The sequence below is a fragment of the Oncorhynchus kisutch genome, linkage group LG6 (assembly GCF_002021735.2).
Source record: "Oncorhynchus kisutch isolate 150728-3 linkage group LG6, Okis_V2, whole genome shotgun sequence".
Taxonomy (NCBI): Eukaryota; Metazoa; Chordata; class Actinopteri; order Salmoniformes; family Salmonidae; genus Oncorhynchus; species Oncorhynchus kisutch.
Genome location: NC_034179.2, coordinates 26,312,475 through 26,330,096, shown reverse-complemented (window position 1 = coordinate 26,330,096; position 17,622 = coordinate 26,312,475). Strand labels below are relative to the sequence as shown.

At 46.7% G+C, this 17,622-nt stretch overlaps 1 protein-coding gene across 24 annotated transcripts in view; it reads right to left on the bottom strand.

Moving 5' to 3' along the window:
- The window catches only part of LOC109892571 (RNA-binding protein Musashi homolog 2), a 381,702-nt gene that overhangs the window by 32,544 nt on the left and 331,536 nt on the right, over positions 1–17,622 (bottom strand). For 13 of the 24 annotated variants that reach the window (XR_004210228.1, XR_004210227.1, XR_004210229.1 and 10 more), the window contains exon 11: positions 7,130–7,249. Coding sequence is in view for 17 of the 24 variants with exons in the window: in XM_031826490.1 (XP_031682350.1) it covers positions 7,130–7,249 (120 nt within the window). In the remaining 7 variants the exon portion in view is untranslated. The remainder of the gene's footprint in view (positions 1–7,129; positions 7,250–17,622) is intronic. The other 11 variants (XR_004210230.1, XR_004210231.1, XR_004210232.1 and 8 more) reach the window with 1 other exon arrangement.

The following is a 17,622-nucleotide window of genomic DNA, read 5'->3' as shown; positions in this document are numbered from 1 at the left end:
ATTATACAGTATGGGGTCCATTTCAGGCATAGAAATATGACTACCAAAGCATTATACTGTGCACTGTGCAGTGGGAAAGGCCACATTAAAGCATATCCTCAGTGTTTCACAGGTCACTGGGGGCCTAAAGACAGCATTGATTGGCCATAGAAAAGGCCCTGAGAGATGTGCTTATTCCAGAAATAATATTGGAGGGAACTAAAGCCACGTTAACCTTCAGCACAATGCACTTATTGTGTACCAAGGGACTGTTGGCCAGGAGAACCAGACATGTAATGAGTCTCTTCAGCTGACGAGACTGATCCGCTCCCACTGAGTCTTACTGACAACCACTTACTCACAAGGGAAGGAGGGTGTGGCAGACAGAGAAGAGAAAAGAGGGGTGAGAGAATGACAGGGAAAGGTAGAGAGAGAGAGAAGAACAGGGAAAGGTAGATAGAGAGAGAGAGAAGAACAGGGAATGGTAGAGAGAGAGAGAAGGACAGGGAATGGTAGAGAGCGAGAAGGACAGGGAATGGTAGAGAGAGAGAGAAGGACAGGGAATGGTAGAGAGAGAGACAGAAGAACAGGGAAAGGTAGAGAGAGAGGAACATGGAAAGGTAGAGAGAGAGAGCAGGACAGGGAAAGGTAGAGAGAGAGAAGGACAGGGAAAGGTAGAGAGAGAGAAGGACAGGGAATGGTAGAGAGAGAGAGAAGGACAGGGAAAGGTAGAGAGAGAGAAGGACAGGGAAAGGTAGAGAGACAGAAGAACAGGGAATGGTGAGAGAGAGAGAAGGACAGGGAAAGGTAGAGCGAGAGAGCAGGACAGGGAAAGGTAGAGAGAGAGAGCAGGACAGGGAAAGGTAGAGAGAGAGAAGGACAGGGAAAGGTAGAGAGAGAGAAGGACAGGGAATGGTAGAGAGAGAGAGAGGACAGGGAAAGGTAGAGAGAGAGAGAAGGACAGGGAATGATAGAGAGAGAGAGAGGGACAGGGAAAGGTAGAGAGTGAGAGGACAGGGGAAGGTAGAGAGAGAGAGGACAGGGAAAGGTAGAGAGAGAGAGAAGGACAGGGAATGATAGAGAGAGAGAGAAGGACAGGGAAAGGTAGAGAGTGAGAGGTCAGGGAAATGTAGAGAGAGAGAGGACAGGGAATGGTAGAGAGAGGGAGAGAGAGAGGACAGGGAAATGTAGAGAGAGAGAGAGAAGAACAGGGAAAGGTAGAGAGAGAGCAGGACATGGAAAGGCAGAAAGAGAGGACAGGGAAAGGTAGAGAGAGAGAGAAGAACAGGGAAAGGTAGAGAGAGAGAGAGAAGACAGGGAAAGGCAGAGAGAGAGAAGGACAGGGAAAGGCAGAGAGAGAGAGAGAGGACAGGGAAAGGCAGAGAGAGAGAAGGACAGGGAAAGGTAGAGAGAGACAGAGAGAAGAACAGGGAAAGGTAGAGAGAGAGAGAGAAGAACAGGGAAAGGTAGAGAGAGAGAGAGAAGAACAGGGAATGGTAGAGAGAGAGAGGACAGGGAAAGGTAGAGAGAGAGAGAAGAACAGGGAATGGTAGAGAGAGCAAGATTAGGACAGGGAAAGGTAGAGATAGAGGACAGAAAGAGAGTCAGGGAGAGAGACAGAAAGAGAGTCAGGGAGAGAGACAAAAAGAGAGACAGGGAAAGAGTCAGGGAGAGAGTCAGGGAGAGAGACAGGGAGAGAGACAGGGAGTGAGTTAGAAAGAGAGACAGGGAGAGAGACAAGGAGAGAAACAGAAAGAGAGACAGGGAGAGAGTCAGTGAGAGAGTCAGGGAGAGAGACAGGGAGAGAGTCAGGGAGAGAGACAGAAAGAGAGACAGGGAGAGAGTCAGGGAGAGAGACAGGGAGAGAGACAGAAAGAGAGTCACGGAGAGAGACAAAAAGATAGACAGGGAGAGAGTCAGGGAGAGAGACAGGGAGTGAGTTAGAAAGAGAGACAGGGAGAGAGACAGGGAGAGAGTCAGGGAGAGAGTCAAGGAGAGAAACAGAAAGAGAGACAGGGAGAGAGTCAGGGAGAGAGTCAGGGAGAGAGACAGGGAGAGAGACAGGGAGAGAGTCAGGGAGAGAGACAGGGAAAAAGACAGGGAGAGAGACAGGCAGAAAGACAGGGAGAGAGACAGGGAGAGAGACAGGGAGAGAGACAGGGAGAGAGAGAAAGGGTGAGGATGAGAGATAGAAGGGGAGGCAGAGGTTAGGGAAGCAAATGAGAGAGAGAGAATAGTAGAGAGGGAAAGAGAGAGTGAGAGATAGCAGTTAACAGTTAAGAGGTAGAGTAAGCAAAACATAAAGAAGAAAAAATAAAAAAAGAAGATAAAAGCTCAAAAGAGCATCCTCGGCCCTAATGAGCTCGGCAGTAGAAATTCCATGGCGATCGATGCACGATGCAGGTTTACAAGCGGAGGCCTTGAGAAAAGAAGCAGCCATCTCATCTGAGACTCTGAAACATCCCACTCATTTCCGATGCACATAATAAGAGCTCATTCCTCTGGAGGGAGCTGAAAGGGCCCGAAGGAGAGACAGAGCAGGCAGAAATATCTCTGTTGAGTGGGACCGAGGCGATGGAGGAGGGGAGATCAGAGGGGAAGGGCAACAAGGCTTAAACCCCAGGCTGACATGACATTCACGCAGCTCCTCAGTTCTAGGAGAGAGGTGCATGATGGGCCTGATGCAACAGAAACAATGCTGCCACTCTGCATTCAAAGGTATGGTATTGCAGCATGTGTATCTGCTACAGTCGCCCTCTCTGTAATGCAGAGTTATGGGGCTGTGGAAATCTCCCATAGAATACTGTTTGAAACTAAAGCAACAAGTTGAAAAGCACACCTGAAATAAGGACCCCAGTGATGACGAGCTAACGAGCCAATCTAAAAGACAGCACTCCGATGAGTGACCTCCTTCTATTGGAGGATCAGAGGAGCGATCAAGTGATCGAGCATCTCACTGTAATGGCTGATCCCATTGTTCAGGAGCCCAATAAAGTCAGGTCAGAGTGCACCAGACCCTAGATTTCCTGATCGAGCACTCTGTCCATAGGAATGACAGGGCCACAGAGGATCCATCAATAACAACTGCTTTTGTCTCCTCACTGATCAACTCTATGGATTATATCCCAGTAATAAACCAACAAAGCAATAACTTCTCCAGGACATTCATCAGTGACTGTCAAACAGCCATCCCTATTCGCTACGTCCATCCTCTAATATGTTCTCAGATGACCTCCGTAATAGAGGCTCCTCATCTATTACATTCGCACAGAAGGACAAACACTGGGAAGGGAGGCATGGAGTAACATTCTGACTACACTCTTGTCATTCAGGGCTACATTGTTACGGCGTGATAGCGAGGCCAGTCCTTGGGATTACGTTAGTCAGAGAGTAAATAAAAGGGCCTCACGGAGGAGTTAAAAACCCCGTCCGTCATCAGCAGCAGCACTGCCCTGTCACGGAGAGGGAGGCCATGTGAGCGCGGTGTCCATCTGTCCGCTGTCATTAAGCCGTGGGCTGTCAGAGCCAGAGAGGAGAAAAGGGTGACACAGCCCCGTTTTGGGGATAGGGGACTGTCTTTCACTTACCCTTGGCTCTCTGCGGAGCAGGCAGGGACGCCAGTGAGCAGCCAGCCACGTGGCGAAGAGAAGACAGAGGCAGGGGTATAAGGCTCGCTCGGTGGGATGTTAAGCGTATGGGTAAATAGGAGCGCGGCGGGGCGGTAATGAGATGCACCTGTCCACCCAGGCACAGCACGGCGCTGCAGCTCGGAGAGGAGACGGGCGGGAGATTAGCTGAGACGAAGGTCATGTTTAAACATGCTGCGTCTTCCTTAGCAACCAACCCTGTTTATCTACCATGTGTGTGTGTGTGTGTGTGTGTGTGTGTGTGTGTGTGTGTGTGTGTGTGTGTGTGTGTGTGTGTGTGTGTGTGTGTGTGTGTGTGTGAATGTGTGTGTATGTGTGTGCGTGCGTGCGTGCGTGCGTGTGTGCGTGTGTGTGTGCATGTGTGTATGCGTGTGTGTGTGTGTGTGTGTGTGCGTGTGTGTGTGCGTGTGTGTATGCGTGTGTGTGTGTGTGTGTGTGTGTGTGTGTGTGTGTGTGTGTGTGTGTGTGTGTGTGTGCATGTGTGTATGCATGTGTGTGTGTGTGTGTGTGTGTGTGCATGTGTGTATGCGTGTGTGTGTGTGTGTATGCGTGTGCGTGTGTGTGTGTGTGCGTGTGTGTGCGTGTGACAGGAAACATAGTGGTTAAGAGCGTTGGGCCAGTAACCTAAAGATCGCTGGTTCAAATCCCCAAGCTGACGAGGTGAAAAATCTGTCAATGTGCCCTTGAGTAAGGCCCTTACCCCTAGTTGCTCCTGTGAGTCACTCTGGATAAGAGCATCTGCTAAATGACTCAAATGTAAATGTAAAATGTGTGCAGTAAACTACGGGGCTGCAGGTGTCTGGAACCTCAGAGCTGAGACAGTCCCCTATGGCTCATTACCTAGTCTGCAGCAGACCTGTGAGGTCAACATTTACCTCACTACACCTCTGTCCTCACCTCCTCCTCATACATCCCCTGTCATTACCTCACTACACCTCTGTCTTCACCTCCTCCTCATACATCCCCTGTCATTACCTCACTATACCTCTGTCCTCACCTCCTCCTCATACATCCCCCGTCATTACCTCACTACACCTCTGTCCTCACCTCCTCCTCATACATCCCCCGTCATTACCTCACTAGACCTCTGTCTTCACCTCCTCCTCATACATCCCCTGCCATTACCTCACTACACCTCTGTCCTCACCTCCCCCTCATACATCCCCTGTCATTACCTCACTACACCTCTGTTCTCACCTCCTCCTCATACATCCCCTGTCATTACCTCATTACACCTCTGTCCTCACCTCCTCCTCATACATCCCCTGTCATTACCTCACTACACCTCTGTCCTCACCTCCCCATCATACATCCCGTCATTACCTCACTACACCTCTGTCCTCACCTCCTCCTCATACATCCCCTATCATTACCTCACTACACTTCTGTCCTCACCTCCTCCTCATACATCCCCTGTCATTACCTCACTACACCTCTGTCCTCACCTCCTCCTCATACATCCCCTGTCATTACCTCACTACACCTCTGTCCTCACACATCCCCTATCATTACCTCACTACACCTCTGTCCTCACCTCCTCCTCATACATCCCCTGTCATTACCTCACTACACCTCTGTCCTCACCTCCCCCTCATACATCCCCTGTCATTACCTCACTACACCTCTGTCCTCACCTCCTCCTCATACATCCCCTGTCATTACCTCACTATACCTCTGTCCTCACCTCCTCCTCATACATACCCTGTCATTACCTCACTACACCTCTGTCCTCACCTCCTCCTCATACATCCCCTGTCATTACCTCACTACACCTCTGTCCTCACCTCCTCCTCATACATCCCCTGTCATTACCTCACTACACCTCTGTCCTCACCTCCTCCTCATACATCCCCTGTCATTACCTCACTACACCTCTGTCCTCACCTCCTCCTCATACATCCCCTGTCATTACCTCACTACACCTCTGTCCTCACCTCCTCCTCATACATCCCCTGTCATTACCTCACTACACCTCTGTCCTCACCTCCTCCTCATACATCCCCTGTCATTACCTCACTACACCTCTGTCCTCACCTCCTCCTCATACATCCCCTGTCATTACCTCACTACACCTCTGTCCTCACCTCCTCCTCATACATCCCCTGTCATTACCTCACTACACCTCTGTCCTCACCTCCTCCTCATACATCCCCTGTCATTACCTCACTACACCTCTGTCCTCACCTCCTCCTCATACATCCCCTGTCATTACCTCACTACACCTCTGTCCTCACCTCCCCCTCATACATCCCCTGTCATTACCTCACTACACCTCTGTCCTCACCTCCTCCTCATACATCCCCTGTCATTACCTCACTATACCTCTGTCCTCACCTCCTCCTCATACATACCCTGTCATTACCTCACTACACCTCTGTCCTCACCTCCTCCTCATACATCCCCTGTCATTACCTCACTACACCTCTGTCCTCACCTCCTCCTCATACATCCCCTGTCATTACCTCACTACACCTCCGTCCTCACCTCCTCCTCATACATCCCTTATCATTACCTCACTACACTTCTGTCCTCACCTCCTCCTCATACATCCCCTGTCATTACCTCACTACACCTCTGTCCTCACCTCCTCCTCATACATCCCCTATCAGACAACCCAGAGTTGTGTTACAATCTGACAGCAGTACATGATGGGCCCCATGCATCTCAAACCTCCTCATTCTCTGGCAGATTGCTTGTTTTGAAGAGGCCTGATTGGAGAGAAATAACATCTGATTGGCTTCCTGTGTTCCCTGCGCTGAAGAGAATGGGTGTGTGTGTGTGTGGGTGAATGCGCCTGAGTGTATTGACGGGTCAGGATATATTTCCAAACAGTTTTCATCAGGACTTTGAGGTTTACATTCACATGATCATACTGCAGGACCACGAGCACATATAGCAGAGGCTCCACCAACGGGAGGCACTGTAGAACTCAGAGACAGATGACCTGAGTCCGATCAAGAAAAACAGTCTTCCCTAGAGCTTGGATGCTGCCTGTCAATTTCAAACACCAAGGTTGTTATTCAGTGCTATTGATTGCTTTAGTGTTATTGAGAAGGACAGAGCCAGATCTGTTAATGTAGCTGACTGGTGAATCAATGACGAGTGAGAAACAGGGAGAAGTGTGTGTGTGTACATTGTTAGCTAATCAATCAGTGCTATGTGTGTGTACAGTGAGTTTTATGGTTGGAGGAGCCGTGTTAGTCACTGAGGGCTAAGGCAGACATATCGCATCACACCGCCAATGAAGAACTACACAAAAGTTTAATTCAGCCACTCATTTCTAATTTGGTCGAAATTGATTGAGCTACTTTATGTCCTAAACACCCAAATATTTTGGCCAGTCATTCTTAGACCATGTTAGGATTGGAGAAGAAGTGTTGAGGGCTCCAATGTGTGTGGACTACATAAAGTATGTCTCCATGGGTGTGCTAAGGAGAAGCAGAGGAGCGGGAGAAGCTGGAGGGAGCAGCAGCCACACAGAACATGGACAGAGCAGAGTTTACCTGGCCCTGTGTTCTGCGGGTACGCCATGTAGCCGCCTTTTCCTCGGGCCCCCCTACCTGAGCCACGCGCTGCTGCCACCGCCGCTGCCGCCACCGGTCCGTACGCCGTCGCCGGGAAACCTGCGGGCACACAGAGGAAACATGTCACTCACTGTCATCCCAGACTAAGCTAGTTCAACCCAGAGGCTGCTCAGCAGGAGATCATCACAGTGTTCTAGTGTTCTATCGAAACGATTATACAGAGAGAGAGAGAGAAGGAGAGCGAGGTACACTTGTGAAGATGCGTGCATAAGCACATACACATAGATAGACACGCATGTATGTGCACACACACATATGCAATCACTCACTCACACACACTGTATCTTGTGAGAGGTTAGGGTAGGCGGGAGGTCCTCTCTTCCATGCTGAGCCTTCACTCGCCTAATTATCAGCACACACACACGCTGTGCTGGGCCGGGGGCTGGGCTGGTCACACTGTCGATAAACTGACAGGGGGGAGGGGGCACAATCATTTACTCAAATTAAATAATTAGGGCGCCTTAAAACGCTCACTATCGTTTCGATCAGGCCCAGTTGTGCATGCCTCTTAACTGAGTTAGCAGCAGCCAGTGAGCTCCACTTGGTGGAGGCTCTCTGTGCCATATTTCCATTTAGCGTGGGGAGACTATCTCAGCTGGGTGTCGTGGAGGGGATGTCAACGGCTTTACTCTGGGGACAGACCAGCTTCTTTAGAGCTTTACAGCATGGCTCTCTGGGAGATGTGGTTCTGTAATGTGTCCCCTGTATTTTCTTCTGGCCCCAGAAGATACCAGTTGCTACACTCTAAAAATGAGGGGTTCAACAACGGTTCTTCTAAGATCTGCAAAGTTCTTCAAAGAATCTTAGTGTTCTTGACACTGAAAATGGACCCCAAAAGGTTCATCCAAGAACCCCATAGGAGGTGGGGTTCATTGAGGAACCTCCTTAGTTGGTGGGGGTTATTGCGAAACCTAACTGCCCAACTGAAACACTTGGATTTTAAAGGACAGCAGGTGCAGGCACTTAACTGAAACATGTAAAGATCTCCTCAATTTAAGGTCTTGTTTATCCCTTGTATGATCTACATTGATATTGTTTTATGATGATACCATCTATCTTTACATATTTATGCCAATCTTTCTAAAAACAGAAAATAGACACAATTCGATGGATTTGAATCAACAACGAGGTAAGAATATGTAGGCCAGAAGAATATGCTGAACGCTAGCTGTATTGCATACAGACGACTGAACTGCTCATTTTTGGGGTCTGTATTCAGACCCCTTGACTTTTTCCACATTTTGTTACGTTGCAGCCTTATTCTAAAATGGATTATATTCTTTTTTCCCTCATCAATCTACAAACAAAACCCAATAATAACAAAGCAAAAAATGTTTTTCATTTCTTTTGCTAATTTATAAAAAAATATATATCTATATATAAAAAATAAATATATATATATCACATTTACACAAAGGGGGGTAGTTAAAGAATCAACCCAGAAAGTTCTTCAAAAAGTTTTTTTCGAGGACCCACTAAAAGGGGTTCTTTGAACTTATAGGGTTTCCCCCACAGGGTGTGTGTTGGAAACTATTCTTCTCACTGTCATGTTTATATCCAATCAATACTCATTGCAAGAACATTTGCATTTGTTGTTTTACTGTGACTTTCCGAGTCAATCTGTTAATATGTTAAAATGGTGTTCAAATACACCGATTAGGACTTCCACTGATTTACTCAGTATACCGGTGCAGTGCTCTAACAATTTAACTAATACCAGCATCATTACAGTGTGCAATTAAAGCAACAAGTGGAGTCAGTGTGTCTATGCCTCTTTTAGAGCATTGATGTAATTACAGCACAGTCTCTCTCTCTAATGAACACACCCATCTCTGGCTGACAGAGACTCGTCCCTTCCCAGGGCCTGAGAGCAGAGATGGCTGCCCCTCCCCTCCCCTCCCCATCTCACACAGAGGAATGGCATGTCATTAGGCCTGACGACTAGCCTGACTCTTCACTCTGGCCCTAATATGCTTTTGCATAATCAAACAGCCCACATGATCCTGACAGGAACGTACTGTTAACGAGAACATTCAATCTCCTAATTACCCTGCCAGCTCATCAGCCAGAGAGATGTGGTCTTGATCTTTTCATAACAGAAAGTGTTCTGTGTTATGTGTGTGTGTTCTGTGTTGGGTTGTGTGTGATATGTTCTGTGTTATGTGTGTGTGATCTGTGTTGGGTTGTGTGTGATATGTTCTGTGTTATGTGTGTGTGTGTTCTGTGTTGGGTTGTGTGTGTGTGATATGTTCTGTGTTGGGTTGTGTGTGTGTGATATGTTCTGTGTTGGGTTGTGTGTGATATGTTCTGTGTTATGTGTGTGTTCTGTGTTGGGTTGTGTGTGTGTGATATGTTCTGTGTTGGGTTGTGTGTGATATGTTCTGTGTTATGTGTGTGTTCTGTGTTGGGTTGTGTGTGTGTGATATGTTCTGTGTTGGGTTGTGTGTGATATGTTCTGTGTTATGTGTGTGTGTGTTCTGTGTTGGGTTGTGTGTGTGTGATATGTTCTGTGTTGGGTTGTGTGTGATATGTTCTGTGTTATGTGTGTGTGTGTTCTGTGTTGGGTTGTGTGTGTGTTCTGTGTTGGGTTGTGTGTGATATGTTCTGTGTTATGTGTGTGTGATCTGTGTTGGGTTGTGTGTGATATGTTCTGTGTTATGTGTGTGTGTTGTGTGTGTGTGTGTTCTGTGTTGGGTTGTGTGTGATATGTTCTGTGTTATGTGTGTGTGTTCTGTGTTGGGTTGTGTGTGTGTTCTGTGTTATGTGTGTGTGTTCTGTGTTGGGTTGTGTGTGATATGTTCTGTGTTATGTGTGTGTGTTCTGTGTTGGGTTGTGTGTGTGTGATATGTTCTGTGTTATGTGTGTGTGTTCTGTGTTGGGTTGTGTGTGTGTTCTGTGTTGGGTTGTGTGTGTGTTCTGTGTTATGTGTGTGTGTTCTCTGTTGGGTTGTATGTGATATGTTCTGTGTTATGTGTGTGTGTTCTGTGTTGGGTTGTGTGTGTGTTCTGTGTTGGGTTGTGTGTGTGTTCTGTGTTATGTGTGTGTGTTCTGTGTTGGGTTGTATGTGATATGTTCTGTGTTATGTGTGTGTGTTCTGTGTTGGGTTGTGTGTGATATGTTCTGTGTTCTCTATGTGTTGTATTCTGTGTTTGTGTACTGTGTGTGTATGTTCCAGGGGAAGCAGCCGGACAGACACACAGGGGAAGTGTTGAGTCCTCTCCGGAGGAAGTCAAGAGTGTTTTTCTGATACTGTCGAGGTGAGAAGACCACCAAGGTGTGACCTATTTTCTGGGCCAGCGTACCCCTGCAGTTCTGCCCAGAGGGGCTCACAAAAAGACTGATGAGGGTGAGGCAAGGGGGAGGTGGGAGGAGGCAAGAGGGCAGGTCAGAGGAACCGCAGAGGAGAAAAACACATTGGTTTTCAATTATGTAACTCACACCTCTGCAGACACAATGTGAGCATGAGCGAGAACGTTAGTGTGAGGTGCCGTCGTGCTGGGACCGTAAGGTGGGCGAGAAGCAAAGACCTGCCGTTACAGGAAAAATAGCTCACAGCTCAGACGTGAGTGTGTGATGGGTAGGGTTGCAAAATTCTGGTAACTTCCCCAAAATTCCCAGGTTTTCAATTTCCAGAAATCCCAGTTGGAAGATTCACAGAAACAGAAGGAAATAAGCAGGAAATGCAGAATCCTCCAACCAGGTTTTCTGGAAAACTTTTTTAAACCTTACAGTTTTTAAACCTTAGTGCGCCGCCCTGTGGGACACCCAATCACGGCCGGTTGTGATACAGCCTGAAATCTAACCAGGGTCTGTAGTGATGCCTCTAACACTGAGAAGCAGATAGACGGAAAGCTTTTCACAATCAGTCCCCATTTCCCTCAAGTCTAAGACGGCCCTGATTCAAACAACACTTTTGATATTCTAACCCTCTCTTTAATCTCTTCAGAAAAACACAACTCAGCTCGGATGTTATGCTTAATGACGGTTACACATCCCTGCCTCTCCACAAACGCCAGCCCCGTTGTTGCCATGCAGAAGAGCCCTGCTGGAGTCAACACTCTTTTCTCTTTCTCGCTCTGTTTTCCTAAGTACTGTATCTTCCCCTCCCTGCCATTTGACCCTGTGGCTTCAAAGTTAGTGGCAGGCAAAGTTGTGGAGAGAGATTAACTTTTCAGGATTAGGTGGGTTAATTAATAGATCGCTGTGGCTCTTTGTTTTGTGTTCAGGCGGTAAGAAGCTGCCCAAGAGAGGCGCTGCAGCATTAAATCAATTTCATGGGCCTTTTATTACTGAGAAGATAAAGCCAATATTTAGCTTTACATTTGTCACTATTGTTTGGACCTGCTTTGCCACTTGAGTGGCTGCGCTCTCTCAGTGGGGACTGGGGACAAGGACACATCTGTTTATGGACTGGGGGCCCGAGACGGCCTCTGGGGACCTGTCCTCAGCACTGTCCTCTATCCTCTCTGCCTCGGCTGAGAGCACAGGCATTCGCTCCACTTCAACAGAAGAGTCAGACAGAGGCACTGATTAGACTCACAGCAGCCCTGCAGTATACACTTCCTCTCTTTGAGCACTCAGACTTTGTCATCATTTTTGTCTTCAACTAATTCAAAACAACATGGGCTAAGTCATCTATTCATAACCACAAAGCTGCCATTGATATCCAGTAAAAAAAGGAGATGAAGAGAAACAAAAGGTGAGTTTCTCTTACCTTCCTTTGAGAGAGGTCATTCACAGTAACAGCTACGGTGTATCTCCTCCCAGCTCTCTCCACAGTGTATCAGTCTCTACTCTATACATAGCCATCCTGGCCCCCTGTAGCCGTGTGACGCCACTATGCTCACCTCTCTGTCATACATCCATCTCCCTTTCTCTCTCATTCAAACTATCACTGTTTTTACACTCCATTCTGTCATCCCTTACGCTCATCTATACCTAATCCATCTCATTAGCTCTGCTCGTTTCTTATTGTTCCGTGAAACTTGACAACCTTTTGCACCACTCTCCTGTTCCATGTCCCACACTGGCTTTATCTCAGTGTCCGACCCCCTTTTCCCAGAATCCAATGTGGCACATCACTACGATGCTTTCACTATGACGATGGACTGCAGCAGCGAGCGCCCCGCAGTAAGGTCACAGCCGTGTCCTGAGCGCTATGACAACAGCTTGGCTGATGTGAGTGTCCTCTGTTTTGTTCTGTTGCAGCTCAGCTCACCTAACAATGACAATGCAACACTATTCCCCTGCTCTGCTTTGCACTAAACAACATTGTACATTGTAGTAATTTGGCAGAAGCTCTTATGTAGTAGTTAGTGTATTCCTCTTAAGATGCTTGGTGGGACAATACGACTGAGATGTCTTACTTAAGATACTCTTTGAAGAGGTAGGGTTTCAGACGTATTTGTAAGATGGGCAGGGACTCTGCTGTCCTAGCTTCAGGGGGAAACACGTTCCACCATTGGGATGACAGGACAGAGAAGAGTTTTGACTGGGCTGAGCGGGAGCTGACCCCCGCAGGGGTGGGGTGGCCCAGAGACCAGAGTGCTCGGTTGAGGAGTAGGGTTTGAGCATAGCCTGAAGGCATCGTACACCTTGGAATATCCAACGCTTTTAGAACAATCCACAGGGCAGAGAAATGTGATTAAGTCTTGTGGCTTGAGCTGGAGAAAAAGTGTGTATACTGTAGCTCTAGGAACAGTTGGCCTCACATTTAAATGTATATTTAATAGGCCTCAGTCCTAGTTTATGCTAGATACATCCTTTGTTTAGACAGTGTTTATACAAGGCAGAAACATTGTTTCCTTGCTAAAACATATATAGAATGCCAGTTGCAGTGAGAAGCACAGTAACAACAAGGCAACTTTGTAACCAATGACCCTGTTTTTACAAATCCAAACCACCCATTAGCTGCTGTTTCTACCTGTTAAGATGCCAAAATATAAAATGTTTTCAGTCATTGTTTTCAGTATCCTAATTTTAGTTTTAGTTTTGTGTTTTCTGATGGTTTCAATGCATGCACTCAACAAACTTTGGAGAAAGGACAATATTTCTGAACTGGTTGTGATTTAGTTTTTGTTGTTTTAATTATCTCAGTTTTCTTAATTCTCTTTTAAACAATGTAGTTGCCCCTTTAAACATCCTAAGGTCAACATCTGCATAGTGTTCACATGTATCACATGTAAATGTTGTAGATACATAAAAATGTATCGAGCTGGAGAGTGTTTTTTTATCAAAGCACTGCTGTAGTTTTACATAGCCATATTATTCACTCTTCTGGTTTGTCTGTCTGAGAGAGGAGGTACATAAAAGTTCTCTGTACAGAGGGGGAGTCTCTTACAGAGGGAATCCATCGGTAAACAGTCCTTCCTGGCCCACAGGGAAAGACAAGAATCTCTGAGAGGCAGCCTCACTGTGGCCTCACTAAGAAGAGGAGGAGGGGTGGGGGGAGACACTGGGGAAATCGAGAGAGAAAAAATCACTCCCCTCTACATTCCCTGTTACAGGAACCTTTGAAAAAAGAAATAGCAAAATATAAAATGAGAAACAAGAGGGAAAAAAAACGGATGTCATCTTTTTATCTCCAGGCTGACAAGTGGCCCATTGTTGTCGTCCTTCAGCACCAAGTCTCTTCTCTGTTGTTTGGAAAAGGCTCTTCGCCAGCCGTATCAAAGGCTCAAATCACAGATGAGCTGGAGAGAACCAGGTGGCTTTTATATGAGCTGCCACTCACACACTAGCTTCTCACCTCTCCTTTGAGTGAATTCATTCTTAATGCCTCTGAATCAATGAAAACACCCACACACTGAGTTCTCTTTCATACAATAAAAATGTAAACTTACAATCTGTGAGAATTTTTGTCTGCGAGCATGCACTGAAGTACTGTATCTGTGCTTTAAAAAGACTGGGTTGTCTATTCATGTCGGTTAGTGTAGTTGTGGTTATGTGTGTGTGTGTGTGTGTGTGTGTGTGTGTGTGTGTGTGTGTGTGTGTGTGTTTGCGAGCACCTTTGTGTCCGCCTGCAAGTTTGAACAGTGTCTCTTTTTGTGTCCATGGACGGCAAATGGTTCCGTTCGGAATGAAACCATTTGGTACACTGATCCTTTGTTATTACGACTTCATGGGTTTTGATTTGGGGACAGGGAAAGTCATTTATAGAAATACGGAGAAAGCCCAGAGTCCAAAAAAAGCCAGGCTTTACGATGGTAATTGCATGTTTCATACACCATTGAAAATAATGATGTGGGGAGGAAGCAGAGATTTGGAAAAATCCCAAACCCAATATCCTCCTCTCCTCTCCTCTCCTCTCCTCTCCTCTCCTCTCCTCTCCTCTCCTCTCCTCTCCTCTCCTCTCCTCTCCTCTCCTCTCCTCTCCTCTCCTCTCCTCTCCTCTCCTCTCCTCTCCTCTCCTCTCCTCTCCTCTCCTCTCCTCTCCTCTCCTCTCCTCTCCTCTCCTCTCCTCTCCTCTCCTCTCCTCTCCTCTCCTCTCCTCTCCTCTCCTCTCCTCCCCTCCCCTCCCCTCCCCTCTCCTCTCCTCTATGGAGCAGAAGACAGAGGGAGCAGCTAGCTAGTTACTGTAGCTGAAGAGGAAAGCCGATAGTTTCCTCATGAACTATAATGAAGCAATATATTGTGACAGAATCAACCACAACACTGGAACACTGCGACCATTACAAACGTCGGTCCACCAAAGGTTAGAGAGACACGATTTACGACTAATTACCACATTCACACCTCTGTAAACACACACACACATCTACCCAGCAGCACTACATGAGCTACGTGCTGCGTTTCATACAGCTACTGTATAGTGAGGGAATGATATACGACCACAGGCTATATTACTTTGTCATCGCGTCTTTTTGGCTCCCATAGTTTATGAGGGTGACTTACTTGGCTCCTGAGAGAGATGTTCACACATACCATTAAACGTTGAAAGACTTTCCGACCGATTGTGCCGACGGTGTCTGAGTGCACTGGAGCAGCCAGAACATTCTGTCTAACAAACTACATAGCGCTCAACACAGACAGCTCATGGAGTCCCGAGGCAATCTGCTGCAGAGCTGAGAGAGAATCAGGAGTATGGAGATGTCCAACCTCAGTAGTTTTCAGGTTCACTCATATACATGTAATACCATACACCTGGCATGGACATGGTTATTCCTTCCCCTCATCAGTATTATTGTATGTTGGCCTCTGGTCCAGGGTCAGGAGAGAGAACCTGAGAGAACCTGTGTGTGTGGGACGGGACACCGTCCTCCTAACCAGATGCCAGTGTTGTTCCTCTGGGGCCGGGGCCTTGATATTAATTAGACTAGGCCACCAAGGCCCCTTCCCAATAACAACAAAGTAAACAGTCTTTAAAAAAATAAATAAAAGCTATTTATTTTATTGAGAAATACTGCGGCAAACATCTTACTTAAATATAAAATTGCGCGACTAAGATCTCCTCGGTAAAAACGTCAAAATTAAAGACCAAATGAGTATAATTTTTATTATTGTTTAAATTTTTTCCTTTCACGATATAATAACAAAGCAATTTAATTACATTTGGCATTAAACAATAACTTCACAGATATGAATACACAGCGCATTTGGAAAGCACCCAGGCCCCCCGACCCCCCACCCTCCACACCCCGCCACAGCCCCACTCCTAAACGGACCAAAGAAAAAATCTTCCTCATCAATCCACACACAACACCCCACAATGACAACGAGAAAACAGCTCCCCAAACCTGCCCCCGTCCCGCCACCATGGGGCACCGCGTGCAGACCGGCGAGAAAAAAACTACCTAATCCATTCTAGAATAAGGCCACAACGCAACAAGATGCGGAAAAGTGAAGGGGCGTGAACCCCTCCGAACACACTGCACACACAATAAAGAAAGAAAGAAAAGGAAATCAACTTTTCATTTTTCAGTCTATCAATATCGTTAGTGATATTCAGTAATAGCCAAGCAGGATTTGCAGGCATTGTGGTACCCAGAATATCGTAGTCTTTTCCATTACCTTCTGCAAAAGGTATGCGAGCTTGGACAGTCAGAGAACATATGGATCCTATCACCTAAATGTAACAGTTTGACTTTAGTCCGTCCCCTCGCCGGGCTCAAACCAGGGACCCTCTGCACACAACTGACATCCACGAAGCATCGTTACCCATCGCTCCACATTTAGCAAGGGGAACAACTACTTCAAGGTCTCAGAGCAAGTGACGTCACCTATTGAAACGCTATTAGCGCCCACCACCGCTAACTAGCTAGCTATTTCACATCGGTTACACTCACCCCCCTTTTGTCCTCCTCCTTTTCCGCAGCAACCAGGGTCACGGCACCAATGTAACAGTTTAACTCTAGTCCGTCCCCTACCCGGGCTCGACCCAGGGACCCTCTGCACACATAGACAACTGACACCCACAAAGCATCGTTACCCATCGCTCCACAAAAGCCGCGGCCCTTGCAGAGCAAGGGGAACAACTACTTCAAGGTCTCAGAGCGAGTGATGTCACCGATTGAAACGCTATTAGCGCGGCAGCGTAGCCTAGTGGTTAGAGCGTTGGACTAGTAACCGGAAGGTTGTGAGTTCAAACCCCCGAGCTGACAAGGTACAAATCTGTCGTTCTGCCCCTGAACAGGCAGTTAACCCACTGTTCCCAGGCCGTCATTGAAAATAAGAATTTGTTCTTAACTGACTTGCCTAGTTAAATAAAATAAAAAAAACACCAGAGCTAACTAGCTAGCCATTTCACATCGGTTACATGTACTTGACTGACATCTCCAGCATAGACAGGATTCTATCAAACCCATTCTGATTAACCTCAGAGGAGTCCAATGAATCCTATTGAACACTTTAAATTGAATAAGCTTGGACCGGGCATCTCTACTACACTTTAAATTGAATAAGCTTGGACCGGGCATCTCTCATAGGGAGGAGCATCTCTACTACACTTTAAATTGAATAAGCTTGGACCGGGCATCTCTCATAGGGAGGAGCATCTCTACTATTACATTACATTCCTCCTCTCCAAATGTTACCTCCAAGTCTTTTTCCCATACGGCCTATAGGCCCCTATAAGTTCCATTAAATCCACCTATAAGTGGCTATATATAAGCCCTGCGGTATATGGTAATTTACAAAGGATCTCTATCTTAACACTTATGTACTGGGAATTTGTTGTTGTTATGTCCTACCTTAAACATACAATCTCTCAGCTGGAGATATGTCCAAAAGTCTTGTTTCTGTAAATGATACATGGACCTTAGTTCTTCAAAAGAGGTAAAAGTGTTTTCTTGATATAGACAACCAATGTTTTATCCCCTTTCTAGACCAACCTTTCCAGAAAACCATGTGTCTCCCTGTTTTCTATTTAGGGCTGTTCCATAACGAAGCAGAGCTTGTCAAGAATGGTGAAGATC